At 31.9% G+C, this 27,004-nt stretch overlaps 1 protein-coding gene and 1 long non-coding RNA gene across 3 annotated transcripts in view; one reads left to right on the forward strand and one right to left on the reverse strand.

The window, feature by feature from the left end:
* LOC130448236 (serine/threonine-protein phosphatase rdgC) overlaps positions 1-27,004 on the reverse strand; it is a 42,261-nt gene that overhangs the window by 4,773 nt on the left and 10,484 nt on the right. The window contains exons 2-13 of one of the 2 annotated variants that reach the window (XM_056785516.1): positions 22,755-23,007; positions 20,509-20,636; positions 17,615-17,702; positions 14,730-14,878; positions 12,791-12,958; positions 9,781-9,947; positions 8,703-8,739; positions 8,410-8,559; positions 6,742-6,822; positions 5,463-5,648; positions 1,565-1,817; positions 1,004-1,161 (exon numbers count right to left, since the gene is read on the reverse strand). In XM_056785516.1, the coding sequence (XP_056641494.1) occupies positions 1,004-1,161; positions 1,565-1,817; positions 5,463-5,648; positions 6,742-6,822; positions 8,410-8,559; positions 8,703-8,739; positions 9,781-9,947; positions 12,791-12,958; positions 14,730-14,878; positions 17,615-17,702; positions 20,509-20,636; positions 22,755-23,004 (1,815 nt within the window). In that variant the 5' untranslated portion in view covers positions 23,005-23,007. Of the gene's footprint in view, positions 1-1,003; positions 1,162-1,564; positions 1,818-5,462; positions 5,649-6,741; positions 6,823-8,409; positions 8,560-8,702; positions 8,740-9,780; positions 9,948-12,790; positions 12,959-14,729; positions 14,879-17,614; positions 17,703-20,508; positions 20,637-22,754; positions 23,450-27,004 lie in introns of those variants that run through there. The other variant, XM_056785515.1, reaches the window with a different exon arrangement.
* On the forward strand, positions 584-25,757 carry LOC130448239 (uncharacterized). Its single transcript, XR_008910315.1, has 3 exons — positions 584-903; positions 1,091-1,273; positions 25,174-25,757. It is a non-coding gene; the product is annotated as an uncharacterized LOC130448239 (long non-coding RNA).

Below are 27,004 nucleotides of genomic sequence, written 5' to 3' on the forward strand. Positions count from 1 at the left end.
TTGAATAGCATAAGAATAATATCTTGAAATTATGATAATTCAGTTATAACGCACCAAAATATTATATTTTAGTCAAAAAATTACTTTCCAATACGTTAATTAACATAAATTTCATTACGAAAAAATTTACTATTTTTTACAAATTTTTCTACAATCCGACAACACTGTTAAGTCCTCTGTGGTAATTAAACAAACAATTCGCTTACAAAGTTCCCATCCGAGTCGATCCGAAGATATATTTTTTTCTCTCTCCCACTCATTAAGAATAATGACCCATAATTATATATGATTTATGGAACATTTTATCTCTATGTTGTAATATCTTAGAGAATATTTACACTGTTGTCAGGTATCGTTTTGGTATTATTTAACTCTTTTCATTTGAAAATCTAATTAACAAAATAATAATACTAAGAATTTCGAAACAAAATTTATTATTAATACGTTGAGATAAATTATGAATTATAAGAAATAAATTAAAAAAAAACTTTTTAATAGGATGTTTAAAATTTGATATTAAATTTGGCAACGTTTGTGTTCAATTCTATATCGATACTGTCTGCTTATTTGAAAGTTTGGTGCCATGTTTTTTTCAACCGATTTTATAAGAAAAAGTTTAACGGTCTTACATCGGCTGTTTGTAATGTTTATTTTAACATAGTTCGAATTCATTTGTTGATTAAATTCATTTGCTAATATACCGAGCGTTATAGAATTTATGTAACGAAATGTTAAGTTTCCTAATATTGATGAATATTCGAGAAAATTCTAACAATCGAAACGAGTAGTGGACACAAATAAGTGAAAAGTGTATCTATTATACTATTTAATAATTGTGTATAGTGTTTAAGAAAGTGTATATATACTGTGTCTTTGGATTAATCCCACCCATCAAACTAAACTGTAAGTAAATTAATTTTTGATTAAAATTTTGTTAAAATATACAATAATTCAGGATAATTGAGGCGTCTACCGATTGATATTTTATTTCGAATATCCTTACGTTTAGTTTTTCGTTTTTGACGTCGAACGTCGTCTGGTACTTGACTTTGTTCGTTTCCGGATCAACCGTAACCAATTTATCTTTTAGCATTCTCCAAGGGAGTTGCAATCCGGTGATGTTTTCCAACGCTACGCACCATTGAGTGATCGATATATATCCTAGAAGAAAGGTCGACTTTTACGACGTTCGTAAAAAAGGGGAAAACAACGAACAATTTTTAAAAACCCAGTCGAAAATTTTCGTTTTTCGTGTTTCTACGAGGTACGTCGAGTAAGTATATTCATATCTTGTCGTTCTTCTGAACTATATCCAGGGAATTTAACTTTACATTTAATTTAACATTGTATGCAATGTTTTTTTCTCCCTAGAGGTCCCCGTACAATCCAGACGTAGTTCCTTGAGACTTTTAGTTGTTTTATGTAATAAAAACACTAGTAGGACGATTAAAAACATGACGAATTCGTGAATTTCGATAATTTTTGTATAAACCTCGTATAAAAAGGATATTTCAATATCCACTACGAAAATATTTTTTTTCTTCTCTAGAAATGGTTTAATTACCTGTGCTTTCCGGATCGGCTTCAGCGAAAGCCTCTTCTAATCGAATTTTGTTGTTCATGATTTGCATTTTCAATTCCTTGCAAGCTCCCGATTCGACGAGACCCATCCTTTGGTAGAGGTTGAGTTTTCGTCGACCGGAATTCGCCATGTATTGAACGAAATGGGTATCTAGTTCGGGACCCATAAGTTTTAAATAAGCGCCGTTGTTAGATCCAACCTCGTAATAATTCGATGCCGAGAAAATTGTAATTACCTATAAGAAACGTGGTGAAATTTTGAAATTCGAAAACGAAGGGTTGAAATAGAGAAAATGGAGTATAATTAAGCGGAGGTACGGAGGGAAATTTTAAAAATGCAAAAAAAGTTATAGATTGACATATAAATCGAGCATATTTCAATGGATGCTTGTGAAAAACTTGATTGAGTGAATATAATACATAAAATTAAGTTATGTAAAAGTGAAATGAAATAAATTGTAATGAAATTAAGTGAAAAAACATTGAAATCACGTATATACGTTGAAATAAAATGAAATACAGTGAAAAAAATATTGAAGGGCAGCAAAATAAAGTGAAAACTTATTAAAAGGACCAGAATAAAGTGAAAAACTATTATATTGTAGCGTAAAAAAGTGAAAACTTACTGAAACAACCGAATATAGTTGAAAAATTATTGAAATTACGCAGATTAAATTGAAAAATTAATAGAAGGCAATAAAATAAAGTGAAAAAGTATTTAAATGAGGCATAATAAAGTGAAGAAGTGAAAATTAATTGAAACAACGATATAAAAGTGAAAATTTATTGAAATCACATAGATTTAAGTGAAAAATTATATCAAGCAGAATAACGTTACTTAAAGTGAATTTAGGTGACGCAGGCATTGAAATGATTCAAAATACAGTAAAAAATATTTTAAAGGAGCAAATTAATGTGAAAAATTATTAGAATGAAACAAAATGAAATGAAAAATTATTGAAGGGACCATAATGAAGGAAAAAATATTGGAAAAAAGCAAAATAAAGTGAAAACTTGCTTAATTAGGCATAATAAAATGAAAAACTATTAGAATCAAGCAGAATCAAGTTAAAATAAATTAAGTGAGAATACTTCAAACGAATTTCGGCGACGTATACGTTGAAATGAATCAAAATAGAGTGAAAAATTATTTAAAGGAGCAAAATATAGTGAAAAATTATTAGAATGAGGCATAATAAAGTGAAAAATTATTTAATTGAAACTAAAAGTTGGTGGAATGAAGTGAAAGATTATTGGAAATGGAAAGCTATTAAAAGGAAGCAAAATAAAGTGAAAAATTATTGAAATTAAGTATAATTAAGTGAAAATGAATGAAATGGATTCAAGCGACGTTGAAATGAAGCCAAATAAAGTGAAAATGTTATTGAAATGGAGCAAAATACAGTGGCAAATTATGGAAATCAAGTTACATCAGTAATAGTAAACGAATTTATGTTATGTTCCATAAAAATAGACTTTAAAACATTAAAATAAATTGGAATAAAGTGAACTGGTTGAATTTTACTGAAAATTTGTAATGTGATAAGGGAAAATTTGTCAAATCGATCGTTTACGTTTTGACATACATTGTATAAATATAAATTTAGAAAGAGCCGGCATTTCGTAGCAAATAACAATGCGAAGTAAAAGTTATTTCACCCCAATTTCAGCAGTTAACTGTATTTAATGTACCAAAGCGAAGGAAAGGGATAACAGAATTAATTTATCTCTAACAAAAACGAGTGTTACTATGCAGAGATTATCGAGCTCAGGCACCGACAGATTAAATTTTCTGATGAAAATCGAAACAAAGACAGCACACGCATTTTCATTAAGTTTTCGTGAAATGTTCTTTTTTCATTAGATAAGGTAACGCAGACTAAAACGAAATGAAGTTAATAGGAAAAGAGCACAATTTTTATTCATTATACGAAAGAAGAAGAATTGGTTTTTTGCGGAGAGAAATAGTGTCAAAAAACTTCGATCAAAAGAAAAAAATAAAGTTCGTGGAAAAGATCATGCCGTACCGATCTGATGAGATCCAAAAACATCGAAACCGGCCAGCGGATTACACACTCTTCTCACCATTACGAATCGTTAGAGATGTCGATCGACGTTACGTTCTTCAGGAGAGATCTAATTCAATATTCGTCGCGTCTTTAGCCGGGAAAGCGGTTGTTTACTTCTCCAGAGAATGGCGTTGCAAATTTTTAGCATTATTACAAATTCTTACTTTAAAAAAAATTGCAACAAAACGACATAGAGCAAGATAAAGGTTGAAATCAATCAAATTATGAGGAAAAATAAAGTGAAATAATATTGGAATGAAGCAAAAGGAAGTGAAAAATTATTGAAATCGGGTATAATAAAGTGAAAAGTTGGTGAAATGAACAACATTAAAATAAAAGTTATTCAAATGAGACATAAAAAAGTGGATATTTATTGGATTGAAGAAAAATAAAGTTAAATGAAATAACATAAAGTGGAAAATTATCAATTATTGGAATAAATTAAGGGAAAAGTGGAAAAAATATTTGAATCAAGCGAAAAAAGTGAAAAATTAATGAAATGAAATAAAATAAAGTGAAAAATTACAGAGAAAATCTATTAGAATGATACATAATGAAATAAAAAATGTAGTGAAATGAGGCAAAATAATGACGGGAATAATTATTGGAATGAAGCAAAATAAAGTGAAAAATTATTTGTACGAAGCAAAATAAAGTTAAAATTATTCTGATGTGGCATAATAAAGTGAAATATTATTGGTATAAAGCACAAAGGAATAAAAAATAATTGGATTGAAGCAAAATGAAGAGGAAAATTAAGAAATAATGAAATGGATTAGAATAAAGTGAAATATTTAAAATGAGTCAAAATAAAGAGAGAAATTATTGGAACCAAACAAAATGAAATGAGAAATTATTGAAAAAAAAAACAAAATAAAGTGAAAAATTATAGGAATAAACCGAAAAAGAGTGAAAAAATATTGAAACAAGGTATAATAAAGTGAAATATTTTTGGAATGGAGCAAAATGAAGAGGAGAATTAAGAAATAATGAAATGGATTAGAATAAAGTGAAATATTTAAAATGAGTCAAAATAAAGAGAGAAATTATTGAAAAAAAATACAAAATAAAGTGAAAAGTTATAGGAATAAACCGAAAAAGAGTGAAAAAATATTGAAACAAGGTATAATAAAGTGAAATATTTTTGGAATGGAGCAAAATGAAGAGGAGAATTAAGAAATAATGAAATGGATTAGAATAAAGTGAAATATTTAAAATGAGTCAAAATAAAGAGAGAAATTATTGAAAAAAAATACAAAATAAAGTGAAAAGTTATAGGAATAAACCGAAAAAGAGTGAAAAAATATTGAAACAAGGTATAATAAAGTGAAATATTTTTGGAATGAAGCAAAATGAAGTGGAAAATTCATAATTATCGGAATAAGTTAAGTATAACGGAGTGAAAAATTTTGACTTTAGGCTATATAAAGTGAAAAAATATTGAAACCAGGCATAAAAGAGTAAAAAATTATTTTTACGAAGCAAAATAAAGAGAAAAATTATCGTAATATAGTGGAATATTGTAGAAATGGAGAAAAATGGAGTAAAAATTATTGAAATGGGGCACAATAAAATGAAATATAATAGGTATGAATCAAAATAAATTGAAAAAATATTCGAACCTCAAGACACGGACCCACAAACGAAATAACTCCATTTACAAAACATCTCAACCAAAGCCCTGCAGAGGAAAAGGATTCCATATAAGGGCCAACCAAAATCGACTTTAAACATTTCTAAACTAATAAAAAACCGAAATAAAATTTTTTTTTTCGTTTATTTAGCTGCTAAAAAACTCATTTTTTTACTCACCGAATTATTATGGCAAACTTCGTATCCGTCTGGTTTGCATTCGTGCGATCTGACGATGTATTGCAATTTGTTTTCGTTTAAAAATTTTTTCGTCACGTCCGGTCCGAAATATGTGCCCGCGCCCCTAAGATTATTCGGAATGCAGCCTTTATTTTCTTGCGGATCCGACCAAAGTATATCGAAAACCTGCGATACGAAAAGAAAAACAAAACAATGACGAACCTTCTTTTCACTAAACTATAACGAGATAAGAAACAGGGATCGAAATTGACACTTTTGGTGGAAAAGAATCGAGCAGTAATCGAAATTGAGGTGGTCGATGTACGTGGCATAAAATTTCGGGTGTTTGGATAGAAATCTTGACGGGCTTTCACAAAAAAAAACTGGTAAATGTAAAAATAATACCCTGTACATAAACTTTTCCTTTTTATATAATCAAAAATAATTTATGATGGTTTGTTTGACTTCCAAATCAGTATGGAAACGTCGAAACCACTATTTCAGTCCACGCAACAACCACTCGGCGCTAGGTCTGGATTATATGGTGGTTGTTCTAAAAACCTTCAACGATTGTTTTGAGTATATCAAAACCACAAGGAAACCAGCGTCACGGAAATGTTTCCATCGAGTATTTAGTGATATTACACAGAAATAAAGCCGTTTCATCACTTGACAAAAGAACAATCAAAACAACGGACTGAAAAGGCATCTGCAGGCAAGGTCATGGCCAAAATTAATGAATTGAAGTTTAAATTGCTACCTAATCGCCAGATTTAGCACCCTTGGATTCCCAGACTTGAAAAAATTTCCCAGTGGTCGAAGATTTTCCAACCAAGAATCTGTGGGAAAAGTGAATGGAGCTAAAAGGAGATTAAGTCGAAAGATAAAGTTTTGTGTTTGTGTTGTTGGACCAGGTACTTCTGGGAACCATGCATTGTTGCCGTTTGCTTGCTAGAAACGAATTTATGCTTGGAGGATTGGAGGAAGAAGATTTAGTGGAAAGTTTTTACGAGAATTATCAAGACCACATTAAAACGAGTCGTCCAAGATGGAATTTGTCTGGTACAAATGAAAAACTGAGTAATTCCCTTCCAACCATTGAAAAGAATAAAAAAATCCTCGATTTGAAAGTTTATTAATACGAAAGACACTTCAAAGTAAAACCATCAAAGTGTCTTTCGTTTTTTGTGTTTATACCTCGAAGAAAACGAACAAAGTTCGGTTAGAAATAATCCCTGTTACTCATTCTAGGACACGACATTTTAATTTAGCGTTTTACCTGTTTCCATTCGACTTTATCTATAACTTCAGCACCAGGAGCTGAGCTGTCAGTTAACGGGGGCCTTAACAAAGATACATACTAAAACAAATAAGAAAAAATTCTGATTTGTGCAAGTTTCATATTGTTGAATATGTTGAGGGGTGATATAAATACAGGTATAATTGAAGTGAGTCATTAATTTATAGATATAATACCTTCGAAAGGATTATTTTTGAATATTAAATTGATTTATTACCGTATAAATTGAAGGAATTTCGTTAATTGGTCTACATAAAATTAATAAGACGTATATAATTAATGAAACTATCGATATTAATTAAGGGTTAATTAAAATTTCACTAATGAATTTATCAGGTGTGGGGTGCGTGAAATGTGCCAAAATACCTTTCAGTAAAAATGTTCTTGGAGCAAAACGACGATTTTTTTTACGAAAAATCTCATAAATAGTGATACAAAGACTGAAAAATACCTTGAGGATTTCCAAGATATAATTTTTTTCCACTAGATACAGCAAATTTACCACATGGAGGAGACAGGACTCTATTTCAAAGTATTGACTACCCATAATGTTATCGGCAAAACCACTTGTTTTTCTATGGTGCTACAGCCCGCTGCTGGCAGTTAATCCTATCCAGATCTGTACTCTTCCAATCGCCTATCTTCAGAAGATTCCTTCCTCCTTTTTTTCCAAGGTTTTACTCCAAGGTTTTCCAAGTGCTGTGCTGCTACAGCTCTCTAAGGGCCTAAGTTTTCTTCCTCAATTGTTCCTGTCCAGATCTTCCATGGGATATTTTGGGAAGATATCTTTTTGCCACGTTTTAGGAGGTCTTCCAATTACCATACTTTTCTCGGAACCATCCATGAATATTTGGTGAATATCTACATCATAATCTCTAGTTCTTCTCAAGGTTTCTTTGTCGTTAAATATTGGGTCGATTATTGTGCCTGATGTCAATTATCTATCTCTGAAGGTTTTCGTTGAGTTTACTACCAGATGTTTTATATTGCTCGACAAATGTAGGTGATTGAATACAAAAAAAGGAATTCTCTAAATGGTCTTTCCCCCGCCAAAATAAAAGTTCAACTAGTGAAAAAAGAATATTAACCCCCCAATGTAGCTGAAATTGTGACCAGTTTAGTAATTTTACTAAATATCTCCGAAAATATTGATTGTAGAGAAAAAAACTAAATAATAAAATAAAAAGTGAAGCTCATGAAAAGCTTTACAAAAAAGCTCAAATACATTTTTCACTCAAATCGACTAGTTTTTCCATGGAGGTTAGTCAATTTGAATCCTGTGGAAATATTTTGAACCATAACAGTCAGAAAAACAAATTTACGTAAAAAATTTATATGAACTTTTTTGTAGATCTTTTTATGACCTTCGTTTTTTGTTAGAAACTTTTTTTCCTAAAATCAATATTTTCGGATATATTTAATAAAATTGTTCAAAAAGAAGGACCCCGGGGGGTAAACTTATGGATTATTTTTTCCAATTGAGAAAATTTCGGAAAAATCATTTTATCTTTTCGTAACTACATCCGTAAAATATGAAATTTACGATGATTTTATTGGTTTTTGTTAAAAAAAAATACAAAAATTAATATCCTAAATAAAATTCACTATAAAAATTTTTTTTTGGAAAAAAATATAATTTCAACTTACCCTCCCTCTATCTAAGCCTTTGATCATATCCAAGTCAGTTATATCAGAAATCCCCCCGTGAACTATTAGTACCTTATTATTAACTATAGTACCAAGTGGAAGATACCTGTAGACCCCTTCGATGAGTCTAAGAAGTTTTTCGTGATTTTTCTGTAATAAAATAACAAGCAAAAAATATAAATTACAAATTATAATATCCAAATATTCAGGTTAGATTGAAAAAAAAATAAAAATATTAACCGTAACCTTTTTATGGGACAACCTTTGCTACATTGAAATAAATTATGACTCACCTTGTATTTAGATTGTACTTCTCTGATGAATCCGTACCTGAAAACGAAATTTTTTTGGCGTTTCGAAATGATTTAATTTATTTTGAAAAAAAATAATTTTCTTAATCGAAAACTATAATAGCCCAGTTAAATTTGATCCAGTCCAAAAAATAATTGAACGAATTTAATTTTAAAAAAGAAAAATTAAATACGAATAAAAACAATGAAATGGGCATTTAGCCCCCGCATACTTCGAGGGGTGTTATCTCTAATAATCATTACCAAATCAAAATATGTTGATCGATTAGTATAATAGCCCAGTCATATTTCATTCAGTACTAAAAATTATTAAAAAAAAAATAATTTTTAAATGTGAAAATCAAAAGTAATAAGATGGGGATGTAGCTCCCGCAAACTACAAGGGATGTTAGTTCCAATAATAATTTCAAATTAAAAAAATGTTGATGGATTAATATTATAGCCCAGTCATATTTGATTCAGTACGAAAAATTATTAAAAAAAATAATTTTTAAATGTGAAAATGAAATGTAATAAGATGGGGATGTAGCTCCCGCAAACTACAAGGGATGTTAGTTCCAATAATAATTTCAAATTAAAAAAATGTTGATGGATTAATATTATAGCCCAGTCATATTTGATTCAGTACGAAAAATTATTAAAAAAAATAATTTTTAAATGTGAAAATGAAATGTAATAAGATGGGGATGTAGCTCCCGCAAACTACAAGGGATGTTAGTTCCAATAATAATTTCAAATTAAAAAAATGTTGATGGATTAATATTATAGCCCAGTCATATTTGATTCAGTACGAAAAATTATTAAAAAAAATAATTTTTAAATGTGAAAATGAAATGTAATAAGATGGGGATGTAGCTCCCGCAAACTACAAGGGATGTTAGTTCCAATAATAATTTCAAATTAAAAAAATGTTGATGGATTAATATTATAGCGCAGTCAAATTTGATTCAGTACCAAAAATTATTAAATAAAAATAATTTTTAAATGTGAAAATAAAACGTTATGGGGATGAAAAACATCTTAGATTAGTTTATATTTTACTGTATTACCGATGACTTACCTTTGATTCATAATAATGTCTTCGTGGTTACCTCTGTTGAGGTACACAGCTCCAGGTATTGCCAATAAACATAAAAGTAAAATTAGAAACACTTCTAAGCCCCGTTTTCCCCTGTCTACAAAGTCTCCATTGAAAACGTATGGATTGTCGATTGAAGGAAGACCGTTCTGTAAAAGAAAAGCTTATTTCTAACGATCTTGTCCCAAAGAGGACGGTTTCAAGGTCAATCCATTTATCGAGGTTCCAGATTGGTACTTCTGGATTTAAATGTAAGGTTTTTGGGTATTTTGGACCTATTTTTAGGAGTCAGGAACATGGCTAAAGAGGCAAAAGAAGTACAATGGAAAAACAGTCGGAAGTAATTTGTTATTCGCGATTTTATTCAATTCATTTTTATTTATATTCGAATCAGCAACAGTCCCTTAGCTTTGGCTAGACTAGATTTACTCTAGTTTCGATTAGATTGGGTACATTTTAGCTTCAATTACGTTAGGTTCACTTTACCTTCGATCAGGTTAAGTTTACTTTACTTTAACTTCAATTAAGTTGGGTTTACTTTACTTTAGCTTTGATAAGGTTTAGTTTTCTTTACTTTAGCTTCGATTAAGTTGGGTTTACTTTACTTTAACTTCAATTAAGTTGGGTTTACTTTACTTTAGCTTTGATTAGATTTAGTTTTCTTTACTTTAGCTTCGATTAAGTTGGGTTTACTTTACTTTAACTTCAATTAAGTTGGGTTTACTTTACTTTAGCTTTGATTAGGTTTAGTTTCCTTTACTTTAGCTTCGATTAAGTTGGGTTTACTTTACTTTAACTTCAATTAAGTTGGGTTTACTTTACTTTAGCTTTGATTAGATTTAGTTTTCTTTACTTTAGCTTCGATTAAGTTGGGTTTACTTTACTTTAACTTCAATTAAGTTGGGTTTACTTTACTTTAGCTTCTGTTAAGTTGGGTTTACTTTACTTTAGCTTCGATTAAGTTGGGTTTACTTTACTTTAACTTCAATTAAGTTGGGTTTACTTTACTTTAGCTTTGATTAGGTTTAGTTTTCTTTACTTTAGCTTCGATTAAGTTGGGTTTACTTTACTTTAGCTTCGAATAAGTTAGGTTTACTTTACTTTAGCTTCGAATAAGTTAGGTTTACTTTACTTTAGCTTCGATTAAGTAGGGTTTACTTTACTTTAGCTTCGATTAAGTTGGGTTTACTTTACTTTAGCTTCGATTAAGTTGGGTTTACTTTACTTTAGCTTCGATTAAGTTGGGTTTACTTTACTTTAACTTCGAATAAGTTGGGTTTACTTTACTTTAGCTTCGATTAAGTTGGGTTTACTTTACTTTAACTTTAATTAAGTTGGGTTTACTTTACTTTAGCTTCAATTAAGTTAGGTTTACTTTACTCTAGCTTCGATTAAGTTGGGTTTACTTTACTTTAGCTTCGATTAAGTTGGGTTTACTTTACTTTAACTTCAATTAAGTTGGGTTTACTTTACTTTAGCTTTGATTAGATTTAGTTTTCTTTACTTTAGCTTCGATTAAGTTGGGTTTACTTTACTTTAACTTCAATTAAGTTGGGTTTACTTTACTTTAGCTTCTGTTAAGTTGGGTTTACTTTACTTTAGCTTCGATTAAGTTGGGTTTACTTTACTTTAACTTCAATTAAGTTGGGTTTACTTTACTTTAGCTTTGATTAGGTTTAGTTTTCTTTACTTTAGCTTCGATTAAGTTGGGTTTACTTTACTTTAGCTTCGAATAAGTTAGGTTTACTTTACTTTTGCTTCGAATAAGTTAGGTTTACTTTACTTTAGCTTCGATTAAGTAGGGTTTACTTTACTTTAGCTTCGATTAAGTTGGGTTTACTTTACTTTAGCTTCGATTAAGTTGGGTTTACTTTACTTTAGCTTCGATTAAGTTGGGTTTACTTTACTTTAACTTCGAATAAGTTGGGTTTACTTTACTTTAGCTTCGATTAAGTTGGGTTTACTTTACTTTAACTTTAATTAAGTTGGGTTTACTTTACTTTAGCTTCAATTAAGTTAGGTTTACTTTACTCTAGCTTCGATTAAGTTGGGTTTACTTTACTTTAGCTTCGATTAAGTTGGGTTTACTTTACTTTAACTTCAATTAAGTTGGGTTTACTTTACTCTAGCTTCGGTTAAGTTGGGTTTACTTTACTTTAGCTTCGATTAAGTTGGGTTTACTTTACTTTAGCTTCAATTAAGTTAGGTTTACTTTACTCTAGCTTTGATTAGGTTTATTTTTCTTTACTTTAGCTTCGATTAAGTTGGGTTTACTTTACTTTAGCTTCGATTAAGTTGGGTTTACTTTACTTTAACTTCGAATAAGTTAGGTTTACTTTACTTTAGCTTCGAATAAGTTAGGTTTACTTTACTTTAGCTTCGATTAAGTAGGGTTTACTTTACTTTAGCTTCTATTAAGTTGGGTTTACTTTACTTTAGCTTCGATTAAGTTGGGTTTACTTTACTTTAGCTTCGAATAAGTTGGGTTTACTTTACTTTAGCTTCGATTAAGTTGGGTTTACTTTACTTTAGCTTCGATTAAGTAGGGTTTACTTTACTTTAGCTTCGATTAAGTTGGGTTTACTTTACTTTAGCTTCAATTAAGTTAGGTTTACTTTACTCTAGCTTTGATTAGGTTTATTTTTCTTTACTTTAGCTTCGATTAAGTTGGGTTTACTTTACTTTAGAGTCGATTACATTAGGTTTACTTTATTTTAGCTGCGATTATGTTTTGAAAAGATTAAGCTAGATTAGGTTGCCGTTGATTTAGATTAGATTGGGATCACTTTAATTTCAATAAATTTCGTTCAAAAATTTGTTAACATAAATAAGACATTTAGATAAAAGAAAACTATTTAATGCCCAGTTCTTTGAATTTGTAAGGGATTAACATAAATTTACTCATATTATTATACAGGAAGGTCCGATTAGATAGTTTAAAAATCTTAAAGTTTGATTTATGAGGTTAAACAACGAAATCAAATAGTTTTACCTTATGTAAGATGACCAAGAGATCGTCGAATTTACCATGTAAATCCCCGCATACGGTCAATTGTTTCGTTATGCCTGTAGAGGCGACGTTCACGTTGGGCAATTTTTTTAAACAAATAATCGATCTTCTCAAAATCTCAGCGACATCTTTCGGAGGTAAACGATAATGCTGGAAAAAAATGGTTTTTAAGACGAACAATTCTGCCTCGAATGGGGTTCATCTTCATTTCTTTTCTAAAACCAATCAACTATCATTACCGAGACAAAAAAAACAAAAAACTTCGATATCCAACCGGTCCCGTAGGTGTACGAAAGAAAAACTTAATTTTCCTCTCCCCAATTGATTTCTACTGATTGATTGGACGATTTGTAGCAACCTAGAGTATCAATAAATTCATGGAAACGTTTCCATTAATCAATCCGTCGTATCATTTCCTATTGGCGACCATTTCAACCTGTTCACTAGGTTAGGGGAAAATCGACCACCGACGAAATTAGATTTCCTAGAGGGTTTTACCTAAAGACCATAAACCGAAGGAATCGATGGAATCTTCCTTTTGGCTTTGAAAAAAGCCTCCCAATTTGTAAGAAGGGAGTTTTTTGGCAAAGGGATTGTTTTATTCGATGGTACGAATCACGTATCAGGCTTTGGGGGTGGGTTAGTTCAACTGAGAGTTTGATTCAATCTCGCTTCTAGATCGGATCTCGAGACCTTCTCCTCAAAGTCTCGAGTGGAAATTTTGAAGACAATAGCTTGGGATCATTGCTCATAGGTACATTTTAGAGCCCTTTTATAGGTAATATATACGAATAGTACACCAGTACCTTCATGAGGTAATAATTGTGGTTTTAGACTGGCCTGCACTTAACTTGGACTTAAACCCTATTGAGCGTGTAAAATTTGGAGGAATTTAATCGGAAATTGTCGTAATGTGATTAGAATTTAGTGACTCAACCCCTAAAATGTGTCAATTTATTTTTGAGGCTAAGATAATTGATAAACTTTGAAATGTTTGTGTCTATTCTCGACGAACAGACATTTTGTTCAATAAATTTCTCTATAAAATAACGCGAACGTCAAGAGGAATTTTGATAGGTTATAAACTCGTTTCATAAAAGAAATTTTATGACTGAAATTTCTCTCAGTTTTCGCGAAAAACTATTAAAAATGTAATAAAAAATGGTATAAAGTTAGCTGATGATAATTGGGTGATTCCCCTACTACTTTGGCGTAGATTTATAACCTTCGTAAAATAATTTAACACATTGTATAGTTCTTTTAATTTTCCGGAATCGACAAAAACTGTAATTTCATATTTGGAAGCAAATAAAACGAAGATAAGAAAATCATATGACATTTTTTGGTAGAGCTCGAAAATTTTACGAACAACCCTCGTAAAACGAAGTAAAGTGCGTTTAGTGGATATTTAAATATTGTAGGAGGACGCTAGTTACAAGAGGGGCAGATTTTAGAAGGACTCTGACGTATTTCTAAATATTTTTTATAATTTGTGTTTGAAATTGAATTTATTCGAAAAATTGAGAATTTACTTTATAATTTGTGTTTGAAATTGAATTTATTCGTTTATTTTTATAAAGAAACGTTCAAGGACGAGTAACGGAAAGATAATTTCATAAATTCGTATGATTATCCTTGCCAGAATCACTAAAAAAGCGTTGAACAGAAAGGAAACTGGGCTTTTCAAAGCTTGAAAGCTCTATAGTGTAGTTCGAATGCCTCAGTTTCCAATAAAATTTCCACTGTATCAAATTTTTAACTCAAAATTTTCTATAATAACGATGATAAAATGTGGGCAATTTATTATGATTAAAATTCGATTGAAACCTCGCGGAAATCTGTTATTATCAGTTTAATGGTAGAAAAATTGAAAAATTGCCAAAAAAAATGGAAATCAAAATTATATGTTACCTATACTCACTCGATGTTTTCGGAAAATCTCTATTAGTTGTATGAGGGCTTTTTCCGTATAGGGATATTCCAAATGATAATGTAATAATTTTTTCTTGTCTTCCGGCTCGTAGTATTCTTCGTCCGGCGATTCGTCTTCGAATTCTAAATTTAGGTTTTCTGTAAAAACCAAAAAAAACAATCCCATTTGAAAATAAGAGTACGTAGTCCTGGAAATTGACTTCTTAAACGCGAATTGAGGGTAAAAACCCTGAATTAGTGTGTGGGATAGATCTGTTTAGGATATTTTAGAATTATCCCTCGGATAAGGGCGAAATCATTCCTCGTGTAGGGGTGAAAAAAATTATTAAAGTGTTTTTTTTTTTTGGAAATTGGAAAAAATATCAAAGCTAGAAAACTAAACTTCGGATAATAGTTGTAGAGCTTTTAATTTTACACAAAAATTGTCTTTTGAAATTTTTTCCTATCATTGATAATTACTGAGTTAGGGTGGCTAGAATGTAAGGGATGATACCCATTAAAAAATGTCTTAAAATTGATACTCATAATTTTTCTTTAAATTTCGAAGTTTTTTAAGTATCCGAAATAGATCTGTTCACGATAATTTGGAATCATCCCTCGTGTAAGGGTGCAAAAAATCAGTAAAAAGTATTTTTCTTTGAAAATTGGGAAAATATGAAAGTTAGAAAAATAAATTTCGAATAAAAGTTGTAGAACTTTTAATTTTACATAAAAATTGTCTTTTGAAATTTTTTCCTATCACTGATAATTACTGAGTTAGGGTGGCTAGAATCTAAGGGATGATACCCATTAAAAAATGTCTTAAAATTGATACTCATAATTTTTCTTTAAATTTCGAAGTTTTTTAAGTATCCGAAATAGATCTGTTCACGATAATTTGGAATCATCCCTCGTGTCGGGGTGCAAAAAATCAGAAAAAGTATTTTTCTTTGAAAATTGGGAAAATATGAAAGTTAGAAAAATAAATTTCGAATAAAAGTTATAGAACTTTTAATTTTACACAAAAATTGTCTTTTGAAATTTTTTCCTATCATTGATAATTACTGAGTTAGGGTGGCTAGAATGTAAGGGATGATACCCATTAAAAAAATTTCTTGAAATTGATACTCATAATTTTTCTTTAAATTTCGAAGTTTTTTAAGTATCCGAAATAGATCTGTTCACGATAATTTGGAATCATCCCTCGTGTCGGGGTGCAAAAAATCAGAAAAAGTATTTTTCTTTGAAAATTGGGAAAATATGAAAGTTAGAAAAATAAATTTCGAATAAAAGTTGTAGAACTTTTAATTTTACATAAAAATTGTCTTTTGAAATTTTTTCCTATCACTGATAATTACTGAGTTAGGGTGGCTAGAATGTAAGGGATGATACCCATTAAAAAAATTTCTTGAAATTGATACTCATAATTTTTCTTTAAATTTCGAAGTTTTTTAAGTATCCGAAATAGATCTGTTCACGATAATTTGGAATCATCCCTCGTGTCGGGGTGCAAAAAATCAGAAAAAGTATTTTTCTTTGAAAATTGGGAAAATATGAAAGTTAGAAAAATAAATTTCGAATAAAAGTTGTAGAACTTTTAATTTTACACAAAAATTGTCTTTTGAAATTTTTTCCTATCACTGATAATTACTGAGTTAGGGTGGCTAGAATCTAAGGGATACTATTTAAAAAAAATTCTCAAACTCAACTCATAATTTTTTTTTTATTTTAAATTTTTATATGAAAAATCTTATATTTTTCCCCGGCTTATGATTTTTTAGAGTTATAACTATCATCCCTTAAGTTCAAGCAGCCCCAACTTCGTAAATATTAGTACTAGCGTAAATTTTTGAAGATCAATTTTGTGTAAAATTAAAATATCTACAACTTTAATTTAATTTTTTTTTGGAACAATCATCGTTTTTTTTTTCTAAAATTATTAAAAAAAAAATTTCACCCCTACCCGGAGGATATTCCGAAAGAATTCTTGACATATCTAGTTAAGACACTCGAAATTAACAAGAAAAAAATATTTCTCATCCACACCGTTAAAATCAATTAATTTAAACATGAAATGTTGCAACATCCACTCAAATCACCAGAATTGTTTCTCCTTGATTTCTGGATATTCTAAAATATCGAAAAATCATGATTGAATCTATTGAACAATCAACTGCAACTCCTTTGATTGCAATACACAAATTTGCCTTATAAAGAAAACCTTTTTCATTATTGGAAGAAACGATAAAAGAAACCGAGGAAAAGTTACGTAAATATTATACTAAAAATCTACTCGGTAAGAGATCGAGTAGCAAAACTCATCAGAAGACTATCTAAGCTAGAACTGAAGGACTGAGCAGTAAACACCACTCGGATTCGTCCATATCTTTGGGGTATTGCTTGCACGTCTTGAGCTCGACTCCCAAGCGCACCCTGAGGATACTCTACAACACAGAACAGTTGGCCAAAAATTTGACCAACTTGAATCTGTTTTACTGATAGTACCACGCCCAGAACGTCAATTTCAAACCTATGGAATCAGCTACAAAGACAAGTCTTTCGTGAACACTACAAGCTACAGAATCTCAAGACCAATAAAAAGAAAAAGATCTCCCGAGAATGTGAAGAAGAAGCAACCAGGAAATGATTCTAGGATCTTAACATCCTGGTGGAGAACTTCATCAGAGGAGGTCACGCGAGGCGATACAAGGTCGGAAAAATAGCAGAGCTGGGATCAACAGACAAATAGAAAAGAGTTGGGTCAATTACATCCAAAGATTTCACGATTTAGCTTGTATACTTTATAAAAAAATTAATAACAAAATACAAGAATAGTGTAAAATCAATTTCAACAGTATTATTCGATAATTATGAACTAAATGATTCGTTACTTACCTAATGAAGCATTTTTGGAGTTGGTTGAGTCGATTTCCCGTTCCGTTTGAGGAATGTGTGTCAATAGAGCATTGAAAAAATTGTACAACTGGAATAAAAGGACGAAAACAATATGAGGAAATAACCTCTACATAAAATTAAATTTTCATTTAGACATAATCATTTTCGTGATACCCTTTTCAATTAAACTGATTGGATGAACTGGATCGTAACCAAATTTGTCGTAAAAGGGTCGTAAGATCACAAACTTTTATGGGTTACTCAAAAAGCTATAAAATCTTGGTCATCAAAACCTCAGGTCTGAGACAATCGAAGAGATCTCTTTCTTATTATATCAACTGATCCTAAAAGACCATTTAATTGAACAAAGACGAGCTTAGGAAAGTTCTCATTGGACACTACTTCGGAAAAACTCCTGACATCTAACGTTGGTTAGTGAAAAATTGTTCCATGTTACGTTTATCACGATACGAAGGTTTCTTCGACCTTAATCTGTCACAGCACAGATAGAAAAGTGAAAGAAATGCTCGCAGATCTGTAGAGTTGTAAAAAAGTCATTCGAAAAGGTCGTCGAACAGTTTTTGGGAAGTAGATTCACGGTCTTTACGCCCTAGATCATCTAATCTAAGCTTGGTTCGTAAAAAATTGTTCCATGTTACGTTTATCACGATACGAAGGTTTCTTCGACCTTAATCTGTCACAGCATAGATAGAAAAGTGAAAGAAATGCTCGCAGATCTGTAGAGTTGTAAAAAAGTCATTCGAAAAGGTCGTCGAACAGTTTTTGGGAAGTAGATTCACGGTCTTTACGCCCTAGATCATTTAATCTAAGCTTGGTTCGTAAAAAATTGTTCCATGTTACGTTTATCACGATACGAAGGTTTATTCGACCTTAATTTATCACAGCACAGATAGAAAAGTGAAAGAGATGCTCGCAGATCTGTAGAGTTGTAAAAAAGTCATTCGAAAAGGTCGTCGAACAGTTTTTGGGAAGTAGATTCACGGTCTTTACGCCCTAGATCATCTAATCTAAGCTTGGTTCGTAAAAAATTGTTCCATGTTACGTTTATCACGATACGAAGGTTTCTTCGACCTTAATCTGTCACAGCATAGATAGAAAAGTGAAAGAAATGCTCGCAGATCTGTAGAGTTGTAAAAAAGTCATTCGAAAAGGTCGTCGAACAGTTTTTGGGAAGTAGATTCACGGTCTTTACGCCCTAGATCATTTAATCTAAGCTTGGTTCGTAAAAAATTGTTCCATGTTACGTTTATCACGATACGAAGGTTTATTCGACCTTAATTTATCACAGCACAGATAGAAAAGTGAAAGAGATGCTCGCAGATCTGTAGAGTTGTAAAAAAGTCATTCGAAAAGGTCGTCGAACAGTTTTTGGGAAGTAGATTCACGGTCTTTACGCCCTAGATCATCTAATCTAAGCTTGGTTCGTAAAAAATTGTTCCATGTTACGTTTATCACGATACGAAGGTTTCTTCGACCTTAATCTGTCACAGCATAGATAGAAAAGTGAAAGAAATGCTCGCAGATCTGTAGAGTTGTAAAAAAGTCATTCGAAAAGGTCGTCGAACAGTTTTTGGGAAGTAGATTCACGGTCTTTACGCCCTAGATCATTTAATCTAAGCTTGGTTCGTAAAAAATTGTTCCATGTTACGTTTATCACGATACGAAGGTTTATTCGACCTTAATTTATCACAGCACAGATAGAAAAGTGAAAGAGATGCTCGCAGATCTGTAGAGTTGTAAAAAAGTCATTCGAAAAGGTCGTCGAACAGTTTTTAGGAAGTAGATTCACGGCCTTTACGCCCTAGATCATCTAATCTTAGGTTGGTTCGTAAAAAATCGTTTCATGTTTCTTTCATCACGATAAAAAGGTTTCTTCGAACTTAATCTATCACAGCACAGATAGAAAAGTGAAAGGGAGGCTCGCAGATCTGTAGAGTTGTAAAAAAGTCATTCGAAAAGGTCGTCGAACAGTTTTTGGGAAGTAGATTCACGGCCTTTACGCCCCAGATCATCTAATCTAACGTTGGTTAGTAAAAAATTGTTTCAAGGAGACCTCCTCCAGTCCTACCTCCCAAGAGATGGCACGAAACCTGGAGATCTATTTCTCGAGATGATGAATAGTATAAAAAACAGTCCAAGTCTTAAGAAAAAAGAAAGAATTTGATGAAATAAAATTAATTAAAGAAAATTCTCTGGATGGTATTATCAATATTAAGGTTCTCTATATACAGGAACTAATGTATGACATGATAATGCCGTTGTCGATCATGTTTGAAATCTCCATTTACATTTGGAGCACTGAATGCGATAGGCGTGATTTATTATTCCCAGTAGATTGATTTATGAACAAAACATCGTATCTATAAAAGCATTAATGGAAACTCGGTTGTTTACGTATTGAAATTCGTTCAAATATACAGGAGGTTCTTTTTTTTCAACCACCTATAGACTGCAAAGAAAAGACTAGTAAATATCCAACACGCCTTTCTTCTCCAACAGAATCACCTTGACGATAAGCATTAATCTTCTCTTCCAGTATTTTAACAATCAATAACTCCCAAACTGTGATTTTCAGTCAAAATCGTTCAGATCCGGGGACTGCAACTATCCAGAAACACTGGAGTTCAAGGCAGATCTAGAAACTTCCGGAAAACGCATCGGTAATTCAATTATGGTGAACCTTCGAGTTTCCCTGATCGCCGATCACTTATAAAGGCGTCCCCATACACTCGATTCAAGCAAGGAACAAACCACAGCTCGCAAATTACACTCGGCGGAAGAGCTACGAAGACGCTTCATTCCTGGTCATCATACTGTGCGATCAAAGGTGGAAATACAAAAAAGAATTCGCAGTAATAATTTAAAATACGTACCTTGACTTGATCTTGTTCCCCTGCGTATTCTAATGTTTGAAAAATTGTCCAAGTGTATCTTCTTCTAACTTCCAATCGTGCCATGTATCGCCTATACCATTTTTGGATTAGTAATGAGGCTTTGATGGCTGCAACACAAAATTTGCATACTAAACCCTACAAGACAGATAAAAGAGAAGCTAGTGACTTTATTGGAGGGGACAGAACTTAAAAGTGTACAGTCAGCGTGATGTTTGATGTTTGAGGAGTCGAAATGTAGCCAGAACAGTGAAAGGATCATCGAACATTGAAGGGTCAAAATACTCCCTTCTCCTCATCACACACCTTTCCATACGCTTTTATCCATTGATCCAAGCAGTGTCGGTTATTTGGTTAGGAGTTTTGCCGATTTACCGTTTCCATCGACTCAAATCGGGTCCCTTTCAAAGCAGATCCTCTTCTAGCCTTCCAAGGAAATCTGAGCAGACCCTTTGACGCAAGAGCTTTAGGTTAGGAGTCAGATTTTTTGACACCAGCTTCGATTACAACCTGGGCAATCATCCGGATGCTCATTCGACGATCTGCACCCAAAATTTGATTGATTTTGGTCAATGTTTCCGGAGTTGAAACAGTCACATGGCGACCTGGGCGCTGGTCATCTTCAGTACTCTCTCTAAAGCAGTTACATCACTCAAAAACACGCCCACGAGATAGAGAATTGTCCCCATAGGCCTCTTGCAACAATTTAACGAGAAATTTGAGATTGATACGTTTTCTTAGTTGTTATCTTATACTTTTTAATTTCTTTTGTATTAGCTGTTTCTAATTAGTTTCTCTATTTCTTCTTCTTTCTATTTATTTAGCGATAATAAATTAGTTCTTAGAACTTTTTTTTTGATAAATTCGGCATACAAAAAACGTTGTTTTATGATTAAGTATAAGATATTTTTTACGCTTCGGCTCATATTATTTGAAGTCGATTGAAAAACTTCTAAAAATTCGATTTAAATGTAAATGACAAGACCCTTCGTTTTGGAAATTGTGAATTGAGTTATGAAAGTCGTCGCGATACCCCATCTATTATTTTAGTTGGTTTAACAATATTATTTACAGCGAAAACTCTACGAATAATCTTTTGTTCCAATTGGAAAGTTTGAAAGCTCAAAAAACTTTTTTATTTGGTACAAAATTTAACAAAGCGACGATGAAATTGATGATTAAAACGAAAATACGAAAGATGTGGCGCTTAAAAGCAAGACCAGCATTTCTAAAAAAAGTGTTCTAAGGATCCTACAGTGGAAAAACGAATGGAACGTTTTGCGCGATTTTTAGAGCTTCGCCACCAGGATCAAGAAAGTGTAATTAGATCAATTATAAAAGGGGATGAAACTACTATATTTTGCTATGTTCTGATAACTAAAACCACGGGATGGTATCGGATAGAAAGCTAAAAAGCACGAAAAAACTCCAAAAAAGCGATAGCTACAATATTATGGAACTTCGAGGGTATTCTTTCGACTGATTTTGACGAATCAAACTTAACCGCGATTGCAGCATGATTCATGACAATGCTCGAGTCCAAACTGCTTGGTTTTCTAAGACCACTGTATAGGAATGGAGTTTCACACCCACCATTTAGTGCTGATCTGGCTCCGTCCGACTAATTTTGGTTCGCAATTAAAGGCCGAGTTAAGGGATGAAAGATTTTTATAGTGACAAACTTTAGAATATATCGAAAAATAATTTATCAAGTTTCGAAGTTCTTGATAATCCTGTATTATCACGAAGAGGCTGTTTTGTACAGAGGTATTTAACATTGTATACTGAAGAGATGGATTTTTCAAACGAAAATTCAATTATAGAAAAAAAAATCCTTACTAAAGCTTAGCCATTTTGTTTTATGTTTTCTGTCCCGACTAGAAGCTTAAGCAAAAAACTCTTCCACGACGAAAACGGCCGTTATTAACGGCATGGAAAGAAAAACTTTATCAGAACAAGAAAAAAATGATGAAACAAAAATTGTAAAAACTCCCAGACAACAACAGGGCGGTATTAAAAATTGTTTTCCTGGCTTATATATGTTTTTTCTGCAAATAACACGTGCATGTCATAAATAAAATTTCGTTCTATGATTATTATTTAGTCTTCTATGTCAAACGTCAACGTCATGTGCCATAACTAAACGTCAAATGTCATTTGTCAACTGTAAAGATTGAAGTAGATGTATGCGAATAATAGATTATAAAATGAAAATAGTAAATACTTACTTTTTTCTATTTTCGTCATGCTCATATCGTCGTCTTGTCCGAACCATTTCAGTACGGTCCTCGGTATGCACCTTTTCAATTTCCAGCAACTATTCTGTTTGGTTTTTTTCGCAGATTCCGGCTGTTCACTGGATGCTCTTAATTCAATATCCGATACAGATTTCGTATCGCTATCTGAATATTCGTAATTTATTACCGCCCTTTTCCCACCCTTTATACAGGTACAGTTCGATGATAAAAAATCCATCATTTTCTGGAAAAAATAACAACATCTAAATGGAAATTTCATTTTTTGCTGCGAAAGAAAAGGGAGGAAACATCTTTTAGGACTAACGTCAACTAGATTTTCGATTTACTTTCTCAAAAAATAATTTCTGACCAAGGTAATATAGTTAGTTAGCAGACATCCTGTATATTTCGATGTATACTTTCAAATTCCTATAAACATAATCATTATAACTAGAATATCTTTTGTTCAGTAACGTTCACTATCTCAAAGCTGTTTGAAGTATTCAGGACGTTCAGTTTATGATCCTTTGTGAGGAGCAGATAATTTTACAGATGTAGGGACTACCAACATCAAAGAAAAATCGATAATACATTGTTTCGTTTTCATATACCTGCATAGGTTTCTAATGAAAATTACACGTTCTCAATATACTATAACTACACTTAACTTATAATAATTCACTTGTCACTATCACTTATGTAATTTATTTAAAATATTTGGCTATTTTGCTAATTCCTTCTGTTCACTACGAATATTTATTTTAAACTAAGTGCGTTTATACAAATCATTTATACACCTAAATAAAATTCAACAAAGTTCTAGAAATAAATAAATAGATTTTCCTACAAATTATTTAGAAGAAATATTGTAAATAAACCGCCTGATACTAAAAAATTATATACAAATAAACATCAAACGCGCGAATTCGTCGAATTTTTAAAATTTTGTAGTTGCCGGACAGGGTCGGCCTAGGGAAACATTTTGCGAACTTGTTCATAGCAATAGAAACGTCAAAATTATTTGGTTTTATTTTCAATATTGAATTTATGCTAAATCTGTCTATCATGGAAAGCAGATTTAGAACAATTCTGGTCAACAGTCAACTTTAGAAATATTCAAAACATTGTCAAACTGTTGAAATTTTCCTGAAGAAAAAATTAAACATTTCAGAAAACTGTCGCGAAATGGCTGAGATTTCATTAAAAAAATCAGAAAACTTGAGATACAAACATTCCAGAAATATCCAGAACAGAAACATCAAATATATTCCAAATTTTCGAAAACTTTTGAAACACGGCTCAGATTTTCCAGAAAGGATCAAGAACTTCAAAGAATTTTCAAAAATCTGCTCAAATTTCCTAGAAAACTTTGGAAATCTAGCGAAATTGGTCAATATTATCCAGAATTGTAAGAAATTAAAAAAATTCAGATTTCCCGGAAAAAATAATGAACTTCAAGAAACTGCCGTGAAAAAATCTAGAATTTCACGAAATTTTCAAGAAACCGTAAATTTTTCCTAAAAGAAGCGACAACCTCACGAAATATTTGAAAGTTTGCTGGTGCTCATATTTTCTGGAAAAGACTTAGATTCCGTGGAAAAACCAATAACTTAACGAAACATTGGAGGATAGCTCAACTTTCCCAAAAATTATCAAAAAAAAAGCTGCTCAGTTTTTTCGAAAAATCACGAACTTTAAGGAGCTTATAAAAAGCTGCTCAAATTTTCTAGAAAAGACTTAAGTTCCGTGGAAAAATCAAGAATTTCACGAATTTTTCGAGGAATAGCTCAAATTTCTTAAAAACTAACAATAGCTCAAAAAAAGCTACTCAACTTTTTCGGAAAAATTGAAAAACTTTAAGAAACTTGCAAAAAGCTGCTCAAACTTCCTGGAAACATCAAAAACGTTGAGAAACCTTAAAAAAAACCTGCATGAAGCTGCCAAAAACGTCTAGATTTTCACGAAATTTCAGAGAAATGGCTAAGATTTCTGTTGACAAACATAGAACTTCACAAAACTTTTGAGAAATAGTTCAGGTTTCGAGGAAGTAATCAAAAACTTGAGGCAACTTCTCAAAAGATGCCCAGATTTTCTAGAATAATCAAGAACTTTTAAAAGCTGTTCAAATATCACAATAATATCCAGCATTTCACTCCAAAAATTTGCTCAAATTTCCTGGAAACGCTAAGAAACCTGCTCAAATTTTGTCAAAAAGGCTCATACTTCTTGGAAAAATCAACAACTTAACGTGAAATATCCTTCCTTAGGGATGACTTATGTATCCTGTCTTTTCCATATTCTAAAGCAAACTAATTTTATCGTTGGGTTGCTTGTCATTTGAATGAATGCATTATTGATTTAGGGGGGATTTATTAGGTTTGACCCTGATATAGGAATTGCTCCTCTGCAGGGCCGCAACTCCTTCACGACAATTGTGTCGTCGTCTTCATTAGAACCTCGTCAATAGGAGATGACCCTCTTCTTTGTGCCAAAATGGATGCAAACCTCTTGGGGTGATGAGCAAACCCACTTGCTCTTGCCTCCATTCTAACTAAAGAGTCATCTGGTGGCGGAGGTCTTCCAAGGACGATGTCTGACTTTTAACGAGCTCAATTCGAGAATGTTCTTGGTCGACGAAGCGACGAATCTTCTGGGATTGGAGTCTGGTGGACCCTTCTTTCGTAGGGTTGGAACCCTCCGACAAGCTCAGTGGTCTGCTCGTGGTGTTCGCCTTCTCCTTCGGGAGATGGTTGATATCCCATGTCGTCTTCAGGACGTCTTCATGTATTGACGGTTTTTTTTAACGACAACACGTTTAACATTGTACCTTAAAGTGTGAAAATAAAAAGTAAATCCGATGGAAGTTTGTGTATTATTAATGAAAGGGTTTATTTTATTCATGATCTTGAGAATCAATATTCCGAAAGTTTCGGATGAAACGAATGCATTATTCAGTTTCATCTTATTAAATGTTTCATCAGTTTGACAAACAAATCGTTAACGAAACTAGTAGAGTGGTCGCTACGATTTTTTTCGAAATTTGTTTCAAGATTCTGTTTAATTATATTGTATGTTTTATATCGTAGAAAAAAAATAAACACAGGTGCCTTCAAAATTTGGAAGGTGTCCAGTTTAGTTGCAATCCAAGTTAGATTATGAATTTCAGTAACCTAAATAAATGATAAAACACATCTTGTAATTATTTTATGGAATTTCGATAATATAATAATGAATATCGACAAACATTTCCGCGATATACGCTTTTTTTAAACCCCCTGTGTGTATATATCCTGGAAATTTTATTATTTATTATAGTTAAATCTTTTTCCTCGCAAATTCGAGTTTGATTTGTGGTAAAAACAAAAGATCTTACATGATTGAGATCTGGTGATTATTGTGGATATTAAATTTTAAAATTTGTGGTCGTATCTAGCTGATTAATTTCATTTTATGTTTGTTAGACTTTAGTTATCTTGAATATCACGTAATTTATTTCTTGTTTATGTTGAATGAATATAAATATCGGTTTTAGTGCTTGGCAGTTGAGCCTCGTCAATCAGGTTTGTTTGCATTCTTTTGTACGGAAGTAGAAAGGGCTTTTCGACGACTATCGCGTTACGATCCAAATATAGAAAATTAGTTAAAGTGGTTTTTGAAACATTCCGAACGTTTTACTTCTATCTAAACTATCGAGATTGTGGATGTTTTTTTGGAAACTTGGAAACTGACTTTTAATGGTCGTTTCGCGGTTTCTGTACCTAGTTATGTGTTTTACAGATTACGAAAAAGCTGTTGACATAGTGCAACATCATAAACTCGTTCAGATACTGAGGCGACTTGGTGTAAACCAGAAATTTATACGCTGAATTGGAACAAATAATTTGCAATTAGAGTTGACAAGGAACTTTCAAAGGTACAGAAAATAAACTCAGTGGTGTTAGGCAGGGACATATCCGTTGGAATATCAACATAAAAAAATTCCTTATATATGTGACTTGAGGGACTGTCTTCTACAAAAATAAAGTTCGTGACGTTTCAGACGTCATAATATCATCCATTAAAAGACATTTTTGGTTGGATTGTCATCAAATTGGTCAAAAAATATATAAATGACGTGTATAAAAGGCCTCACTTGAACGTGGGAAAATTTCAGAGACCGCGGTAAGGTTCCTTATCGTGCCAAACCGCAGATTGCGATAACGGTACATACGCCCCCTGTATTACCTCTTTAAACTAATGAA

The sequence above is a fragment of the Diorhabda sublineata genome, chromosome 8 (assembly GCF_026230105.1).
Source record: "Diorhabda sublineata isolate icDioSubl1.1 chromosome 8, icDioSubl1.1, whole genome shotgun sequence".
Taxonomy (NCBI): domain Eukaryota; kingdom Metazoa; phylum Arthropoda; class Insecta; order Coleoptera; family Chrysomelidae; genus Diorhabda; species Diorhabda sublineata.